The sequence below is a fragment of the Salmo salar genome, chromosome 07 (genome assembly GCF_965601325.2).
Source record: "Salmo salar chromosome 07, fSalSal1, whole genome shotgun sequence".
Lineage (NCBI taxonomy): Eukaryota > Metazoa > Chordata > Actinopteri > Salmoniformes > Salmonidae > Salmo > Salmo salar.
Genome location: NC_138297.1, coordinates 60248555 through 60265149, shown reverse-complemented (window position 1 = coordinate 60265149; position 16595 = coordinate 60248555). Strand labels below are relative to the sequence as shown.

The following is a 16595-nucleotide window of genomic DNA, read 5'->3' as shown; positions in this document are numbered from 1 at the left end:
TTTCCTTGGTAAAGTAAATAGGCCAGGGATAAGCAACTGGCCACTTTTCAAAGTCCTCGGATCAATTTCCCCCCAAAAATACAATTAAAAAAAAAACTCGCTCGGGTCTCAATTTACTGCTGCAAGTTAGAATAGTAAAATACAAAAGGTGCAATTTCGAAATTTGGTTGGGCATCAACAGTTTCTCTTGTTAGTACAGTCACGGATAGTCAGTCAATTAGCCCACCATGTCAGCTAACATTTTTTAGACTGCGAAATTAGTTTAGCGTCCAGCTGACCCAACTTGGTTCATAGTCAAATTACCAACAGGGGCCCCATTGATTGTGTTAGTCAGTCTCTCAGACATTATATTAAAAACTTGGCCATCCCTGAAATAGGTCTACACAGCATGACAGAAAACACATATTATTCAATAGAACATATTTCATCATAAACAGCGTAAGTTATGAATTGGATTTTCAAACAAAGTTGTTTTATATTAGAATGGGCACAGGACATGACACAGTCACTACACATCCCAGAATGCAGTCGATGGAGAAGGACAAGATATTAGGATGATCTACAATTCCCACGAGTTGTTTGGAGACATGCATGCATGTCATCAAGGGTTAGGAAGCGCACAGAGAACCGCTGAGGAAGGGGATTGACTTGATTAAACCGGCGTGGTATTAGCTCTATGGGAATTATAATCAATAATAATGTCCCACATTAAAGCGCCTATTGTTGATACGGAGAGGCGTAGGCGGAGGTCTACGGCTGAAAGTTCAGGTAAGAACAAATCGTAAACGTTCCTTCTATCAATCTCCGCGGTTTGTTTAGCACGCGATAATCGTGCGTTTGCAACAAATGTTGTATCGTACATAGACACAGCTCTCAAGGTAAACTTTGGCATTTGTTTTGTAAATTTCATAGAAGGTTCGACATTTTGAAAAGCCTATATTTGTGCCTTGTCAGTTAGTGTTCAATAGTCAACTATGATTAAACTCACCAGTGTTGTGTATGGGTAGGCTACTTTCCTTCTATTTCCACAATATTTAATTTGTGCGAAGGAGCCCCTAAATAATGTTGTATACTTAATGTAGCTAGGATAACCAGGCCTCACAAACCTGTTTACTAATAGGTGAGAAACTATTCAGTTCCTGTGACGTACATCTGAAAACGGCTTGATAATTTGCTCAGACCCCCAATATGCATTTCTGTTCACAGATATTGGAACCAGATTCTGAAAATAGTTTATGGACTCTTATTACCAGAGAGATTGTAGGCTACACTGGACTATTACCTAAACCAAACTCGGTCCTGGGGCCCCCCTGGGTGCACGTTTTGGTGTTTGCCATAGCACTACACTGCTGATTCAAATATTCAACTCATCAGTAAGCTTTGATCATTTGAATCAGCTGTGTAGTGCTATGGCAAAAACCAAAACGTGCACCCAGGGGGAGCCCCAGGACCGAGTTTGGGAAACCCTGACTTATGCTACAGTAGTGGTAAGATTACGACAACATGAGGAAAGCTCAATTTTAGACATGTCAACATGAGGATGAATGCTTTCACTAAATTTGTATTTCATTGAAAATATTATCAATCTGCTTTCTCTCAGATTATGAGAACTGTGAGTCTATTGATTGACTGGCCCGTCTCATAATTGAAGTTGCATGAAGACGATGTCACATGTTGATAAAGAATCCCTTCCCTTTGTTCAGTTAGGAGTCTTGGGACAGTGATGCTCATCTTAAATCCTGTGGAGATTCAGTTTAGGGTATGTCAGGTCAGGAGAGAGCGTTGGATTTACAAGTATTTGTTTCTCTCTGGATTTTCCATGTATGACCATTTCCAATTCTCTGAATTGATCTTAGAAAACGCTGCTCGTCCTTTTTAAAAGACATGAAGTTGTAAAGTTATCTTGTTTTCTTGTCAAAGTGGTAAACCTCCACAGAGGCACTGAAGAGGGAACATTTCTGTGCATCGTCATAGTGCTTGTTAAATCCACTAAGGTTTGAAATCCATAGGTAATGTCATCAGTCTCACCAGTATCCCTGCACTGAAGAATTGGGTGTCGCTGCATGTGACTGTCAGGAGCTTTCCGTTAGTCACGCCCTGACTTGACGGGTTTAGTGCATCGGTCCACACAGATCTCACATGACCTAACCAACTGGGATCCAGAGTTGTTCCTGATGAGGAAAAACTCCTGGCCCTAGTTATGCCATATGGATTCTGTTTGTCTAACAATGTTGAGTTTAGTTCTCTGGGGGATACCTACCTCTACTAATAAATGTCATTTTATTCTGAATGTTTTATGCAAGTTTACCAGCATCTTCTGATGTCATTTGTTACCTTACACAAGTTATGTTGATGAATAAACACTTATAATAATGGAGACATTGAAGGGTAGGTTATGTTTCATATCAATGTTTGTTTGTCCTCTCTCTCGTTTGTCCCCTCAGACGCCCAATGGGACCATGACCCCAGGGTCTACCGCCGTACATCCCAGTGTGACAGACTGTGTGTGGACATTGGCAGCCATGTGGCCGAGACCCCCTCCCCAGATGTCTCCCACCAATACACCCCCAAATGCTTGTCTGCACACAAAGGTGAGGGTACAGCCTGTCCTGGCAGCACATAGTCACAACCAACACTGACTGTTTGCTAAAGTACCCATGATGCTCTGTACAACCGATAGTATTGGTGTAATTTAGTTTTTTGGGCTGGCTAAGCTCTACACCTTTGGGAGAAACAAGATTCATGAAATTCTGCTATATCAAATCATTTTTAAATGTCCATATGTTAGTGTGTGATATTTCATGGAAGACCTCTCATCCATTTTTCTTGTCTTATTTTTTCCTCGTCTTGGCCGGACCATTTCATCCATTTGTTTGGTAACTTGATGTCTGTTCCCTCAGGAGGCAGTACTCCTTGTCACTATGGGGAAGAGGTTTGGCAGGATGGCTCGAGCTTGAGGACCACCATCCGAGCGGAGAATGAAGTAGAGGCAAACAAACTGGCCAACAACTACAGGGTGGGTGGGGTGTTGGACACATCGGAGAAAAAAAAGCCTGGCAGTTTTTGTCTTCCATGTAAAACAGTTGTAATTTGAATGATTTACAAAATATCCCTTCAACTTGGAAGTGATGGTGTGTCTGGTTGTGTGTGCACATGTTCAGTTTGGCTTCAGAAAGTGGAAGAGTCACGTGACTGAGAGGCCCATCGAGGACAGGTCGGACATTGTGAGGGAGCTCTACTCGGAGCTAAACTTTGTCAGACCCCAAGGTTAGTGTCTGTCCTCCTGCTCCTAATTCACTTGCCCCCTGCGGAACCTCTAATATGACGATCATTAGAAAAGGTGCGGGTTGTGTTCAGTAGTCACCAAACGGAGATAACTGCCCCCGAAACGGGGAGATACTATCTGAACATGTCCAATAAGAAATGTTGTTTTTTGTTTTCCGTGGCAACTTTTAAAAATTTTTTTGCTACCATGTGCCCTAATGAACACGACCATGGCTTGATGTGAATCATTTTCGAAATGTTTGAGGGAAAAATACTCAAGATTGTAGTGTTCTATAGCTATAGAGTAGACACTATATGTTGATGAATAGAATACACAATGTCATTTTTTTTATCTCTTTGATTTCAGGTTCATTGATCACTTGTGGAAACATGGCATACTTGATTTTATTTGGATGGTGGATCTCTTTAGCCTACCTCTTGGTCTCTGTCCTAATGTTTCTGACCATCATTGGAGTTCCTTATGGTAAGAACCCCTTTCATGTAATACACACATTATTTTAATGTTCTTTAAAATAAAATCTGTATTACTTTACATTGGGATGACATGAATCTGAATTTCAATTCTAATATTTTGGGGTCTCGAATCTTATTTCAGGGAAGCTGTGTTGGAAGTTATCATGCTACTTTCTGTGGCCATTTGGGAAGTCCATACTAAAGGTAACAGTTATGACAGTGGTTGATTATGCTATTGTCTTGGCTCGTTCTCCATTGATTATTGCCTGGTCAAGGTGACATTTAGCCTGGAGGAACCAGCTTGATCGCTGTGTTCATCATTCTCCTTGCTCCTCATATACCGTTACAACAACTAGGTCCAACAACTCGAAAAATATAACTAAAGACTTGAACACCCAGCTATATTCATGGTCTTGTTAGAAGTGTGTGCAATTGTCACCTCAATACTGTCACTCTCTGGGCCCCATTTTAATGGTGTTGTAGTCAAACTGATGGTCCTGATACTATTGCTTAGTGTTGGTTGGAGTTTATCAATAAGGTTTAATAATGTATTATTAAGGCTCTTATTGACGTTAGGTATAATCAGACAATACAGATGTTGTTTTTACTTCCATCGCTCTCTTGCTCTCACACATTCTCTCCTTCGCTCCCTCCACCCATCCTGCTCTCTCCTTTGCTCCCTCATCCATCCCGCTCTTTCCTTCGATCCCTCCACCCGTTCCGCTCTCTCCTTCGCTCCCTCCACCCGTTCCGCTCTCTCCTTCGCTCCCTCCACCCGTTCCGCTCTCTCCTTCGCTCCCTCCACCCGTTCCGCTCTCTCCTTCGCTCCCTCCACCCGTTCCGCTCTCTCCTTCGCTCCCTCCACCCGTTCCGCTCTCTCCTTCGCTCCCTCCACCCGTTCCGCTCTCTCCTTCGCTCCCTCCACCCGTTCCGCTCTCTCCTTCGCTCCCTCCACCCGTTCCGCTCTCTCCTTCGCTCCCTCCACCCGTTCCGCTCTCTCCTTCGCTCCCTCCACCCGTTCCGCTCTCTCCTTCGCTCCCTCCACCCGTTCCGCTCTCTCCTTTGCTCCCTCATCCATCCCGCTCTTTCCTTCGATCCCTCCACCCGTTCCGCTCTCTCCTTCGCTCCCTCCCTCCCTCCCGTCTCCTTCTTTCACCTGGATGTTTAGCCCAGAAGCCTGGTCAGGCGATGCTGTGTGAAGTTCCCTCACTGCGAGGCCATCCCAGAGGAATCTGACTCAAAGGAGGGGAAGGAGTCTACACCCCTGCTCATGCCCCCTTCTATCCCCATCGAGGTCCCCCCACAACGGACGCGTTACTGGGTGAGTCTTGTCCCCTCGCCTACTGCCTCAACCCCTGTGTGGGCTAATGTCTTCTCAAATAATATTTGTCAAAAGTTATATCCTCATAAGCGTATGTTGTTTTCCTTATGTGGTTTGCGATGGAATGTGTTTGATGACTTGTTAGTCTGAACAAACTAAACCAATCTCTAAACTCAATCGGAGTGCCTGATTGGCTGCTCTGTTTTCAAGCTTTTGCCAAGACCATTTCATAACCAGTACTTTTTCACATCTGTCCCCGCTATGTGTGTCTACGTGCTTTTGTTTGTGTTTGCATGTGTGTCTGTGCCTGCCTGGTCTCCTGTGCTGTGCCCTGCTGGGTGCAGTGTCGTGTCAGTACCTATGTGTGGTTGTTGCTAGGCTACCCTCTCCTGGGGCTGATCCACGGCCTGGCCTGCTTCCTCTCCTGGATCCTGGTCTTCACCATCCCCGTGGCCAAGATGAACGCCCGCACCCTGGCCATCATCCTCCTCATGCCCCCCGAGGACGTCCACATCCACCGGCTGAAAAAGGTGGACGCGCTCGTCAAGATCTTCCCCTTCTATGTCGTGTTGACGTTATCACAGCCTCTGAACTAGCTACCACTTTAATCCAACCCATTAACTTGGCCCTGTGGATTTCAAATAATGCCACCGTGTTTTTTAGAGGAATCCTTTTCCTAGATTTGGAGATGTATAATTTGACGATTGCTTTGCTATGTTTTTCTGTCTCTTGCAGCCGCAAGGGTGTGAGAGCCAAGTGCTTCTCTGTTGCTACCACGCCTTCAACTGGTACTACTACAAATACACCTTGGACGGAATCAATGTGTTCGCTGTCAGTATCCTTTAACAGACCATTATGGCTGTGATTATCTGTCACCTGACTCATGTCAGTGAACTGGTGGTGGCGTTCCAGGTCGTCTTTATGCAGTCACACGGCTTAGATGATCAGACCTGGAGAAGTGTTTAGTGTCCTAGGAACCACATTCATTTGCTATAGAGATATTATGAGTTGGGCAGCGTGACTACAAAAAAAGATGACCTGGAACACCACCAAGGACCTAATGGAATGTCCTGCAAGTTGCACCTTTTACCCTGTCCAGCAGGGGTGAGCATTTCTGCTTAGCGGTTCTTTACAGTGCATCACCAGTTTGTTTAAAGTAGACAATCATCAGGTTTGAGGGAATCAGTTTAAGCAAAAAGAGGTATAAAATTGTTAATTTGGTTCACACAATAAGTAGTTAGTTAGGATGCAAAGTTATTTATAGATCTGTGATTCTGCAATGTAGTTGATATCCAACACAGCGATGTAGACTTTCCATTCCAGTTGACCCACTGGTGATCCTTAAAGCAATGTGCCCACCCAGACCTGCTGCCCCTGGTCATCACAACCCTGGTGGTCGGTTACGTGGACACAGAGAACCAGTTTGTCAGCTCGGAGGCCAAGTTCGCAGCTGCCGTCAGCTCCATCATCCCACTGTCCTATTACATTGGCATGGGCATCGCCAGGTAAGACCCCCCCCCCAGTCTGCTCTGCCAACATGGACAAAATACCAGAACCACAGTAAGAGGCTAGCTTGGAGTCAAATTGTTCTCATTGTTTTGAACAGATGTTAAATCCACATGCAGAGTTTATATGATTCACTTTTTTGTACGGTTGTGTAATGATAGTGAACCAAAAGTGACAGTGGTTGATGAGTCAGAATGTTTGTGGATGTAATGACGTGCTTGTGCTCCGACAAGGACCTCTGAATAGAATCACCCGTGAGGCTGGTTGATAGTTGTTAAATTTGGTGGTGGTAAAATTCGGTATTAGTAGTTAAAATGGTGCATCTCTCTGCACTATCTCAGCCCAGAGTAACTCGCTGTCTGTCTCTCTGCAGTATCTCAGCCCAGAGTAACTCGCTGTCTGTCTCTCTGCAGTATCTCAGCCCAGAGTAACTCGCTGTCTGTCTCTCTGTAGTATCTCAGCCCAGAGTAACTCGCTGTCTGTCTCTCTGTAGTATCTCAGCCCAGAGTAACACGCTGTCTGTCTCTCTGCAGTATCTCAGCCCAGAGTAACACGCTGTCTGTCTCTCTGCAGTATCTCAGCCCAGAGTAACACGCTGTCTGTCTCTCTGCAGTATCTCAGCCCAGAGTAACACGCTGTCTGTCTCTCTGCAGTATCTCAGCCCAGAGTCACACGCTGTCTGTCTCTCTGCAGTATCTCAGCCCAGAGTAACTTTGCGGTGGGAGCAGTGGTGAACGCCACGTTTGGCTCCATCACAGAGATGACCTTCTACATCACTGCCCTGCTGAGGGGTCACAAGGCCGGCACCAAGTGCTATGAGGAGATCGTCAAGGCCGCTCTCACTGGAACCCTGCTGGGCTGTATTCTCTTTATCCCAGTGAGTGGCACCTAGACACACACAGGCATCTCACTGATATACACAAAAACATTACCCTCGAAGACTGACACACAACCACCAGTGTTTACTTCCTCAACAATAATAGTGACTAAAATATTACTCAAACACCTACTTTTCAGTGGCAATTGATGACACTATAACTGACTAAATAGACCCAGAAAACTAGAACTAAGGAAAATGTTCTATTCTGCAGTGGAACAGATGCGCCACACACAACCTAGCCTACATCCAACTGGTGAGCTGCGGGGGAGCAAGCGATGTGTGTGGCCAGATAGGCGCAGCTCCGCCTCCGCTTATACACATCACGCAGGCGACTCTCTTTCTTCCCTGTAGCTAACCAGTCACCACCAGCCTTCTAATTACATAGATACCCTTTGTCTGGTTAAAAAAAACACAACATGCTTCATGAAATGTAAAAACAGTAGCAGCTTTAAGTTGAATAGTAGAACAACAGTCTAGCTATGTTTTTCTCTCCCTTCAGTATAGAATTATTTTTGAATTTGTAGACTCGCTCAACCCCTCACACTTTCCCCACTGCATTTCATAGCCCGGTTCTGTAGCCAACATACTAGCCACTTCTCCTTATTTTCCTCAGAGAAAATGGTTTGATTTTAGCCCTTACCGTTAAAAAGATATGACCCCTAATACAGTCGCTACGCATTTTACATTTATAAATCATATCGCGGGCCGTTCTAAAACTAGGCTACTTGCAGACCGGACTGTTAACCAATTGTTTAGGCTACACCTTGTTCAGTCATGTTACCTCATTAGCTAGCTATAGCCAACCACCTGGGGCACGTTCAGCAGGATGCAACGTTTTGGAACGTTCAGGTAGAAATATGCTATGTAGAACAAACATGCCTCTCTGACATAAGGGATAACGTCGGCTCTATTCATGTTATTTTTTTATCTGCAATGTTTTCAACTGAATGTGGCCCTGGTAACATTACCAGTAGCCTATATGCAAACATTTGGTGGCACAGAAAGGAAAACGGATAGCAAACAATTTGAGTAAATCCCTCTTGCCGCTACACTATCTGACTGGTTAAATAACTTTATTTTGACTTAATGTGGACCCAGCACTTGGACCAGAACTCGAACACGGGGTCTGGGATTTCAGCCATAAGAGACTCTGAATTTTACTTGGCCTTGAGCACAGGGGACTTGTGACTGGAGGTTTAGTGACTGGACTACATCATGTCTCCTGTCTACCCAGGGTATCAGCATGATCATCGGGGGCTTTAAACACAGGGAGCAGAGGTTCAACAGCCGCTCTGCAGGGGTCAGCTCAGCCCTGCTCTTCATATCAGTAGGAGGTAAGAGCGTGAACACGCATGCACAGATGCGTAAGCACACACAAAGAAACACGTGTGTGTGTGTGTGTGTGTGCACACAGGCAAGTCTCTCGAGATATACTGTCTGACTCTGTAAAGCCAGTTGGGTTCTCAGTACATCGCGCCGAGATGTACTCTCCGGGTGGAGGTATATGTTTTATGATTAACGACTTATGGTGTAACATACAGGAACTCAAGTCCTTCTGTTCACCCAACCTAGAATATCTCACAATCAAATGTTCTCTCCCAAAATAGTTTTCGTCAATAATAGCCACAGCGGTCTACATCCCCCCTCAAGCCGATACCAAAACGGCCCTCGAAGAACTTCACTGGACTTTATGCAAACTGGAAACCACATATCCTGAGGCTGAATTTATTGTAGCTGGTGATTTTAATAAAGCAAATTTGAGGAAAATGCTCCCGAAATTCGATCAACATATTGATTGTTGTACTCGCGCTGCTAAAACTCTCAACCATTGTTATACTACCTTCCAAAATGCATATAAGGCCCTCCATTCGGCAAATCAGACCACGATTCCATCTTGCTCCTCCCCTCCTATAGGTAGAAACTCAAACAGGGAGCACCCGTGGTAACAACTATTCAATGCTGGTCTGACCAATCGAAATCTACGCTTCAAGATTGTTTTGATCACGCGGACTGGGATATGTTCAGAGTAGCTTCAGAAAAGAATATCGACACATATACCGATACGGTGAATGAGTTTATCAGGAAGTGCATAGGAGATGTTGTACCCACTGTGACTATTAAAACCTACCCCAACCAGAAACTGGATAGAGAGGAGCATTCGCGCAAAACTGAAAGCGTGAACCACCGTACTTAATCGCGAACACCATTGTCTTGCTTCCGGACAGGTTGAACACCTTGGCTTGCTTTGAGGATAATACAGTGCCGCCGACGCGGCCCGCTATCAAGGACTGTGGGCTCTCCTTTTCTGTGGCTGACATGTGTAAGACATTTAAGCGTGTTATGCCTCGCAAGGTTGCCGGCCCAGATGGTTTCTCTAGCTGCGTCCTCAGAGCATGTGCAGACCAGCTGGCTGGTGTGTTTACAGATATATTCGATCTCTTCCTATCCCAGTCTGTTGTCCCCATATGCTTCAAGATGGCCACCATTGTCCCTGTACCTAAGAAAGAAAAGGTAATTGAACTAAATGACTATCCGTTATCATGAAGTGCTTTGAGAGACTAGTCAAGGATCATATCACCTCTACCTTACCTGCCACCCTAGACCCACTACAACTTGCTTACCGCCCCAATAGGTCCACAGACGACGCAATCGCCACCACACTGCCCTGTCCAATCTGGACAAGAGGCATACCTATGTAAGAATGCGGTTCATTGACTATAGCTCAGCATTCAACCCCATAGTACCCTTCAAACTCATCATCAAGCTTGAGGCCCTGGGTCTGAGCCTCGCCCTGTGCAACTGGGTCCTGGACTTCCTGACAGGTCGCCGCACAAGGGTGCATGCTCAGCCCCCTCCTGTACTCCCTGTTCACCCATGACTGCGTGGCCATGCACGCCTCCAACTCAATCATCAAGTTTGCAGACGACACAACAGTAGTAGGCTTGATTACCAGCAACGATGAGACAGCCTACAGGGGGGTGAGGGCTCTGGGAGTGTGGTGCCAGGAAAATAACCTCTCACTCAATGTCAACAAGGAGATTGTGGACTTCAGGAAACAGCAGAGGGAGCACCCCGCTATCCACATCGATGGGACCGCAGTGAAGAAGGTGGAAAGCTTCAAGTTCCTCGGCGTCACTGACAAACTGAAATGGTCCACCCACAATGTTGGTGTGGTGAAGAAGGCGCAACAGTGCCTCTTCAACCTCAGGAGGCTAAAGAAATTTGGCTGAACACCTAAAACCCTCACAAACTTTTACAAATGCACAATCGAGAGCATCCTGTCGGGCTGTATCACCGCCTGGTACGGCAACTGCACCGCCTACAACCGCAAAGCTCTCCAGATGGTGGTGCGGTCTGCCCAACGCATTACCGGGGGCAAACTTCCTGCCCTCCTGGACACGTACAGCACCCAATGCCATAGGAATGCCAAAAAGATTATCAAGGACATTAACCACCCGAGTCACTGTCTGTTCACCCCGCTATCATCCAGAAGGTGAGGTCAGTACAGGTGCATCAAAGCTGGGCCTGGGAGACAAACTGTTTTTCAATCTCAAGGCCATCAGGCTGCTAAACAGCCATCACTAGCACATCAGAGGCGACTGCCTGTAGACATAGATTAGGGATCACTGGCCATTTTTATAAATCGATCACTAGCCACTTTAATAATGTTTCCGTATCTAGCATTATACTCATCTCATATGTACAGTCGTGGCCAAAAGTTGAGAATGACACAAATATATTAATTTTCAAAGTCTGCTGCCTCAGTTTGTATGATGGCAATTTGCATATACTCCAGAATGTTATGAAGAGTGATCAGATTAATTGCAAAGTCCCTCTTTGCCATGCAAATGAACTGAATCCCCAAAAACAAATTTCCGCTGCATTTCAGCCCTGCCAAAAAGGACCAGCTGACATCATGTCAGTGATTCTCTCATTAACACAGGTGTGAGTGTTGACGAGGACAAGGCTGGAGATCACTCTGTCATGCTGATTGAGTTCGAATAACAGACTGGAAGCTTCAAAAGGAGCGTGGTGCTTGGAATCATTGTTCTTCCTTTTTCAACCATGGTTACCTGCAAGGACACATGTGCCGTCATCATTGCTTTGCACAAAAAGGGCTTCACAGGCAAGGATATTGCTGCTAGTAAAATTGCACCTAAATCGACCATTAATCGGATCATCAAGAACTTCAAGGAGAGCGGTTTAATTGTTGTGAAGAAGGCTTCAGGGTGCCCAAGAAAGTCCAGCAAGCGCCAGGACCATTTCCTAAAGTTGATTCAGCTGCGGGATTGGGGCACCACCAGTACAGAGCTTGCTCAGGAATGGCAGCAGGCAGGTGTGAGTGCATCTGCACGCACAGTGAGGCGAAGACTTTTGGAGGATGGCCTGGTGTCAAGAAGGGCAGCAAAGAAGCCGCTTCTCTCCAGGAAAAACATCAGGGACAGACTGATACTCTGCAGAAGGTACAGGGATTGGACTGCTGAGGACTGGGGTAAAGTCATTTTCTCTGAATCCCCTTTCCGATTGTTTGGGGCATCCGGAAAAAAAGCTTGTCCGGAGAAGACCAGGTGAGCGCTACCATCGGTCCTGTGTCAACACTGCAAATATTGACTCTTGTAATTATACTTCAGTATTCCATAGTAACATCTGACAAAAATATCTGAACACACTGAAGCAGCGAACTTTGTGGAAATTAATATTTGTGTTATTCTCAACTTTTGGCCACAACTGTATCAACTGCGCTCCACACTATTCTACGGTATCTTAGTCACTTTTAAATTGTGTTTACATATTGCATCACCCATCTCATGAATATACTGTATTGTATTCTATACTACACAACTGGCTGTTTAACAGCCATCTCCAGCACATCAGAGGCTGTTGCCTATAGATATAGATTAGGAATCACTGGCCACTTTAAGGAAATGAAACACTAGCCACTTTAATAATGTCTCAGTGTCTTGCATTACTCATCTCATATGTGTAAACTGTACTCTATACTATTCTACGGTATCTTAGTCACTTTAATTGTGTAAATATTGCATCACCCATCTCATATAAATATACTGTATTCTATACTATGCCACTGTATCTTAGTCCAATGCTGCTCTGACATATATATATGTATACATTCTTAATCCATTCCTTACTTAGATTTATGTGTATTTTGGGTAAATGTTGTGAAACTGTTAGATATTACTGCACTATCGGAGCTAGGAACACAAGCATTTCGCTACACCCGCAATAACATCTGCTAAACACGTGTATGTGACCAATAAAATTTGATTTGAAGTCTTAAAACACACGCACATCTACAAAGTTCACACACTTTCTGTCCCGCAGGTGTATTTGCTCCAACCCTGTTCTCCAAGGCCTACGGTAGCCTGGTGTGTGCGGGCTGCTCCAGCTCTCCAGCCAACACCAGCGGGCCCTTTGCCTGTATGGACTGCCACTATGACATGGTTAGTACCTACGTCTCCTGTTCCCCTGCTGCATCATCATTATGAACTATTACATTGGCTGTGCTGCGTCTCAGGGTCAAATAATACTTGATCTGCACTTGATTGAGCTTACCTGGAGCAATGGAACCAACGACCCAGTGGCCAAAAGGGTTAACCCTAACCCATCCATCTGGTATTCCAGACAGGCTTCATTCAAGTATTTGATTGAAAACAAGTATGATTTGAAGCCATGTCTGTAGTGTAGTGACTACTGCGGAAGTATGTTGTGAGGGGTGTTTGTGGGTAGCCTCAAATGCTTAAGCATGTATTAAACTAAAGCCATATTATGTTTCTCAACAGAGTGGAAGTTACGAACCCTTATATCTCAGACACATTGAGTAAGTTCCAATAAAATACCCATTCTGTCCCATGGTTTGTTGGTGTTACCAGTCAGTAGGCCTGCTACGCTGTAGTTACTTGCTGTATGGCTTGTTTTCCAGTCAGTAGGCCTGCTACTCTGTAGTTACTTGCTGTATGGCTTGTTTTCCAGTCAGTAGGCCTGCTACTCTGTAGTTACTTGCTGTATGGCTTGTTTTCCAGTCAGTAGGCCTGCTACGCTGTAGTTACTTGCTGTATGGCTTGTTTTCCAGGCCTCTGGTATACACCATCTCCGTGTTGCTGCCCTCCGCCTACCTGATCGGCCTCATCTTCACCCTGAAGACCCACTCCCACATCTACGACATCCAAGTCAGTGACGGGCACGACCACCACCAGGGTCAGTGCCCACCGGAGGGCGCCAGCGGTGAGCCCACCAACCACAAACACTTTATTATTTCAAGCTTTTCCCATAAGTTCTAGTACTTTTGTGGTGTTGTGGTTATATAGTAGACAGGAACTGGAATGTGTGATACTTCATTGTATTGGTTTCTAATGTTTGTTTGTGTGTGTAGGTGGTCACGGCACGGTCGTCCACTGGTCCAGGTTGAGGGCTCTGTCTGTGCTGATCATGGCCACGCTGTTAATGGCTGCCTGTGCCGACCTCACCACGGAGCACATCAAACCCATCCTCGACCACTCCGCCATCTCCCAGGTACGCCCACACCTGAGCCATGTTCATTAGGCCACAGCGTAGAAAAATGTTGTGCGACAGAAAATAAACACTTACGTTTGTTATTGGATAGGTTCAGATAGTACATCCCCTTTTCACTCCATTCTGAACCTCTTCCTTCCTTTTCATGCCCATTGACCAACCGAGACCATACCCAGGGGAATATGATACGATTTGTGTAATTGGGTAGAAAATGTCTCTGGAAAGCTCATTATTTAAAGCTCCTGTCATTTTATAAAACAGAATTTTACACGCATGATGCGACCTGCTGTTCAGGATAAGCATAAGGATAGCCAAACAACTTTTAAAATGTGTTATGTCCTGACTATGTAAAGGCTAGTGCAATGTGTCACTGTCTGTCATTTCTGCAGTATTTCATCGGTGTGACCGTGTTGGCGATGGTGCCAGAAATTCCTGAGATCTTCAACGGAATCCAGTTTGCCCTGCAGAATAACATCAGTCTCAGGTAAGCCACTTCAAGCTCTGACACTGCGTTTTCACTCTCCTGATGGATCTTGTCTCGTCATGCATAACCTAGTATCTCTAGACAGACCGGTTGCCTTCCACAATGTACCAATGTTCAAGCATACACTGTACATCGGTGCAGCAGGTACCCTAGTGGTTAGAGCATTGGACCAGTAATCGAAAGGTTGCTAGATCAAATGCCCGAGCTGACAAGGTAAAAATCCGTTGTTCTGCTCCTGAACAAGGCAGAGGCCGTCATTATAAATAAGAATTTGTTCTTAACTGACTTGCCTAGTTAAATAAAACATAAACCAACGTCAGTTCGGCAGAGAGGAAAGGGTGGAGTTGAGCACTGGGAAATCCATCTAGAACCCTGCCGTAAACATTTGTGGTAGCTAGCTTGATGGAGCTTGCGAAAGATAATTTTACACTCCAAAGCTTACAACAACCACTGACTGGCTGTGGCTAAAATTAGCCTAGCTGTCCGCGTCCGCGTTGTGTGTCCGCCTCTGTCATGTTTCCGAGGGGATTGTTTTTAAGCCCCACCTACCAAGAGTCGTCGTTTGTTGAGAGAGTTGTCTGTCTGAAGATTCCCCCTTATTGAATTGGCCATGAAAATCTGACATGATTCCCAGAGCAAGTGCTGTTGCCCCCCTAGGCCTGGGGTTTCCGAGAACTGTGACCTGACTTTGATTTGTCTGCAGCTTGGAGGTGGGAAACTGCATAGCAGTGCAAGTCTGCATGATTCAGATTCCCTTACTCATCTTGTTCAACACTTTTTATGTAAGTCGTTTTTAAATCTTTATCTGCATTGTGATTAATTGTATCAGATGTGCACTATCAATATAATTGTCAGTATCTCACTTGTTTCTGTACATAAAGCCTCCGGTTTTGATCATAGACTGTAGTGGTCAGTGAGAAGATCCCATCAAACAGGACTCCATCTCTTTTCCAGGATGTGGGATTTGTGCTCCTGTTCAGTGACTTGCATCTTTGGGCCAGCATCTTTAGTGTGATTGTGGTCAACTACATTTTCATGGATGGCAAGTCTGACTACTTTCAGGGTAAGTTGTTGTGCTTGGTTCGCATTGCTATGCCGGATATCACGGATTAGACTGAATTCCAACCTCTGTTTCCTTTTCAGGGACTGCTTTGGTGGTGGTTTACCTCATTCTACTGGCGTTGTACTTTTTCGCCCCATCGCCCCGCGCCTGTTGAGCTGCTCCGCAAAGAACAAACTTCAACTCCTAGAGTCCTTTCAGTCACTATTTACAGGAGCTGCCTTGTTTGTGTTAACTATTTTGATGACATGTCGAGTTAGTCTGTCTTTCAGTCGTATTCATAAGGGCTCGCAGCGGGAAGTCCAGGTAGTCCCTCCCTGTTGCAATCTGTTTCCTTCCATTTGTGCCTAATGAACATGACCCAGTTCTGGGCATCAATGGCCCTTTACCTTTGGAATTATTTGCATTATGATTTCTAAATTAACATTCCTTCTATTTAAGCACTGCACATCCTGGCGTGTATGTAAACTATATGTAGAAGACTTTGTGTTTTCAGTAGGGTTTTGGTAGATTAAAATGCATATGTTAAAGCAGTATGTATAATATTGAATTTATAAAGTCGTCACAATTGTGCTTCACATTCATTTGGGTTTGGGTATTAAGCTGGGTTCATATGGACCAAGAAATCTACACATGGTGTAATGCTAGGATTTGTATGGGGGAAAAGTACAAATTTACTGGCACTTTCTTGACATTTCAGTTTTTCTATTCTTGTGATTTTCTTTGTTGCAAAGTATTGCATTGGATAAGGTGCAGCCAGGTCTATTTCAACACAAGGTCTTGCACCTGAGCAGGCAGGTAAACAAACTTCCACACAGCTCTTTGTAAAGGAATGGTATTTAGTCATAAGCAAGGGCATGCCAATTTCAATGTGCTTGTTCCATAGAGGATATGGTGGTTAAATAAATCTTGACTATTAGGCAAACCTAGATAGTACTTGGTAAATTGTGCACTACAAGGGTTCATGCAAGGATGACGGCTCTAAAAGGGGTCATTCCACGCCAGGTACCATTACTGTTGAAGCAGGCAAACCATTCCCAGACCGGTTTGTGCTGTCTTGCTTCAACTCGTGACA

General features: G+C 45.0%; 1 protein-coding gene across 2 annotated transcripts; it reads left to right on the top strand.

The window, feature by feature from the left end:
- Positions 1 to 504: 504 nt before the first annotated feature.
- Positions 505 to 16104, top strand: LOC106609758 (uncharacterized). 2 transcript variants are annotated; one of them, XM_082977798.1, is made up of 21 exons: positions 505 to 654; positions 685 to 768; positions 2445 to 2591; positions 2901 to 3016; positions 3162 to 3267; positions 3632 to 3748; positions 3881 to 3942; positions 4907 to 5059; positions 5404 to 5589; positions 5795 to 5894; positions 6423 to 6564; positions 7259 to 7442; positions 8680 to 8779; positions 12789 to 12907; positions 13247 to 13284; positions 13537 to 13688; positions 13837 to 13976; positions 14366 to 14460; positions 15164 to 15242; positions 15415 to 15523; positions 15604 to 16104. In XM_082977798.1, the coding sequence occupies exons 2-21, from the start codon at positions 699 to 701 to the stop codon at positions 15675 to 15677; spliced, it is 2289 nt and encodes a 762-aa protein (XP_082833924.1). In that variant the 5' UTR covers positions 505 to 654; positions 685 to 698; the 3' UTR covers positions 15678 to 16104. The 2 variants fall into 2 exon arrangements, with proteins under 2 accessions (XP_082833924.1, XP_045578249.1); XM_045722293.2 differs by having other exon boundaries at positions 505 to 768.
- The last annotated feature ends 491 nt before the right edge of the window (positions 16105 to 16595 follow it).

Bases quoted from the DNA above. Each gene is read 5' to 3' on its own strand.
- LOC106609758 (XM_082977798.1), top strand. From the start codon at position 699: ATGTCCCACATTAAAGCGCCTATTGTTGATACGGAGAGGCGTAGGCGG. The intron at 5,060-5,403 runs GTGAGTCTTGTC...TGCTGGGTGCAG, and splicing joins CACAACGGACGCGTTACTGG to TGTCGTGTCAGTACCTATGT. The intron at 14,461-15,163 runs GTAAGCCACTTC...ATTTGTCTGCAG, and splicing joins CAGAATAACATCAGTCTCAG to CTTGGAGGTGGGAAACTGCA.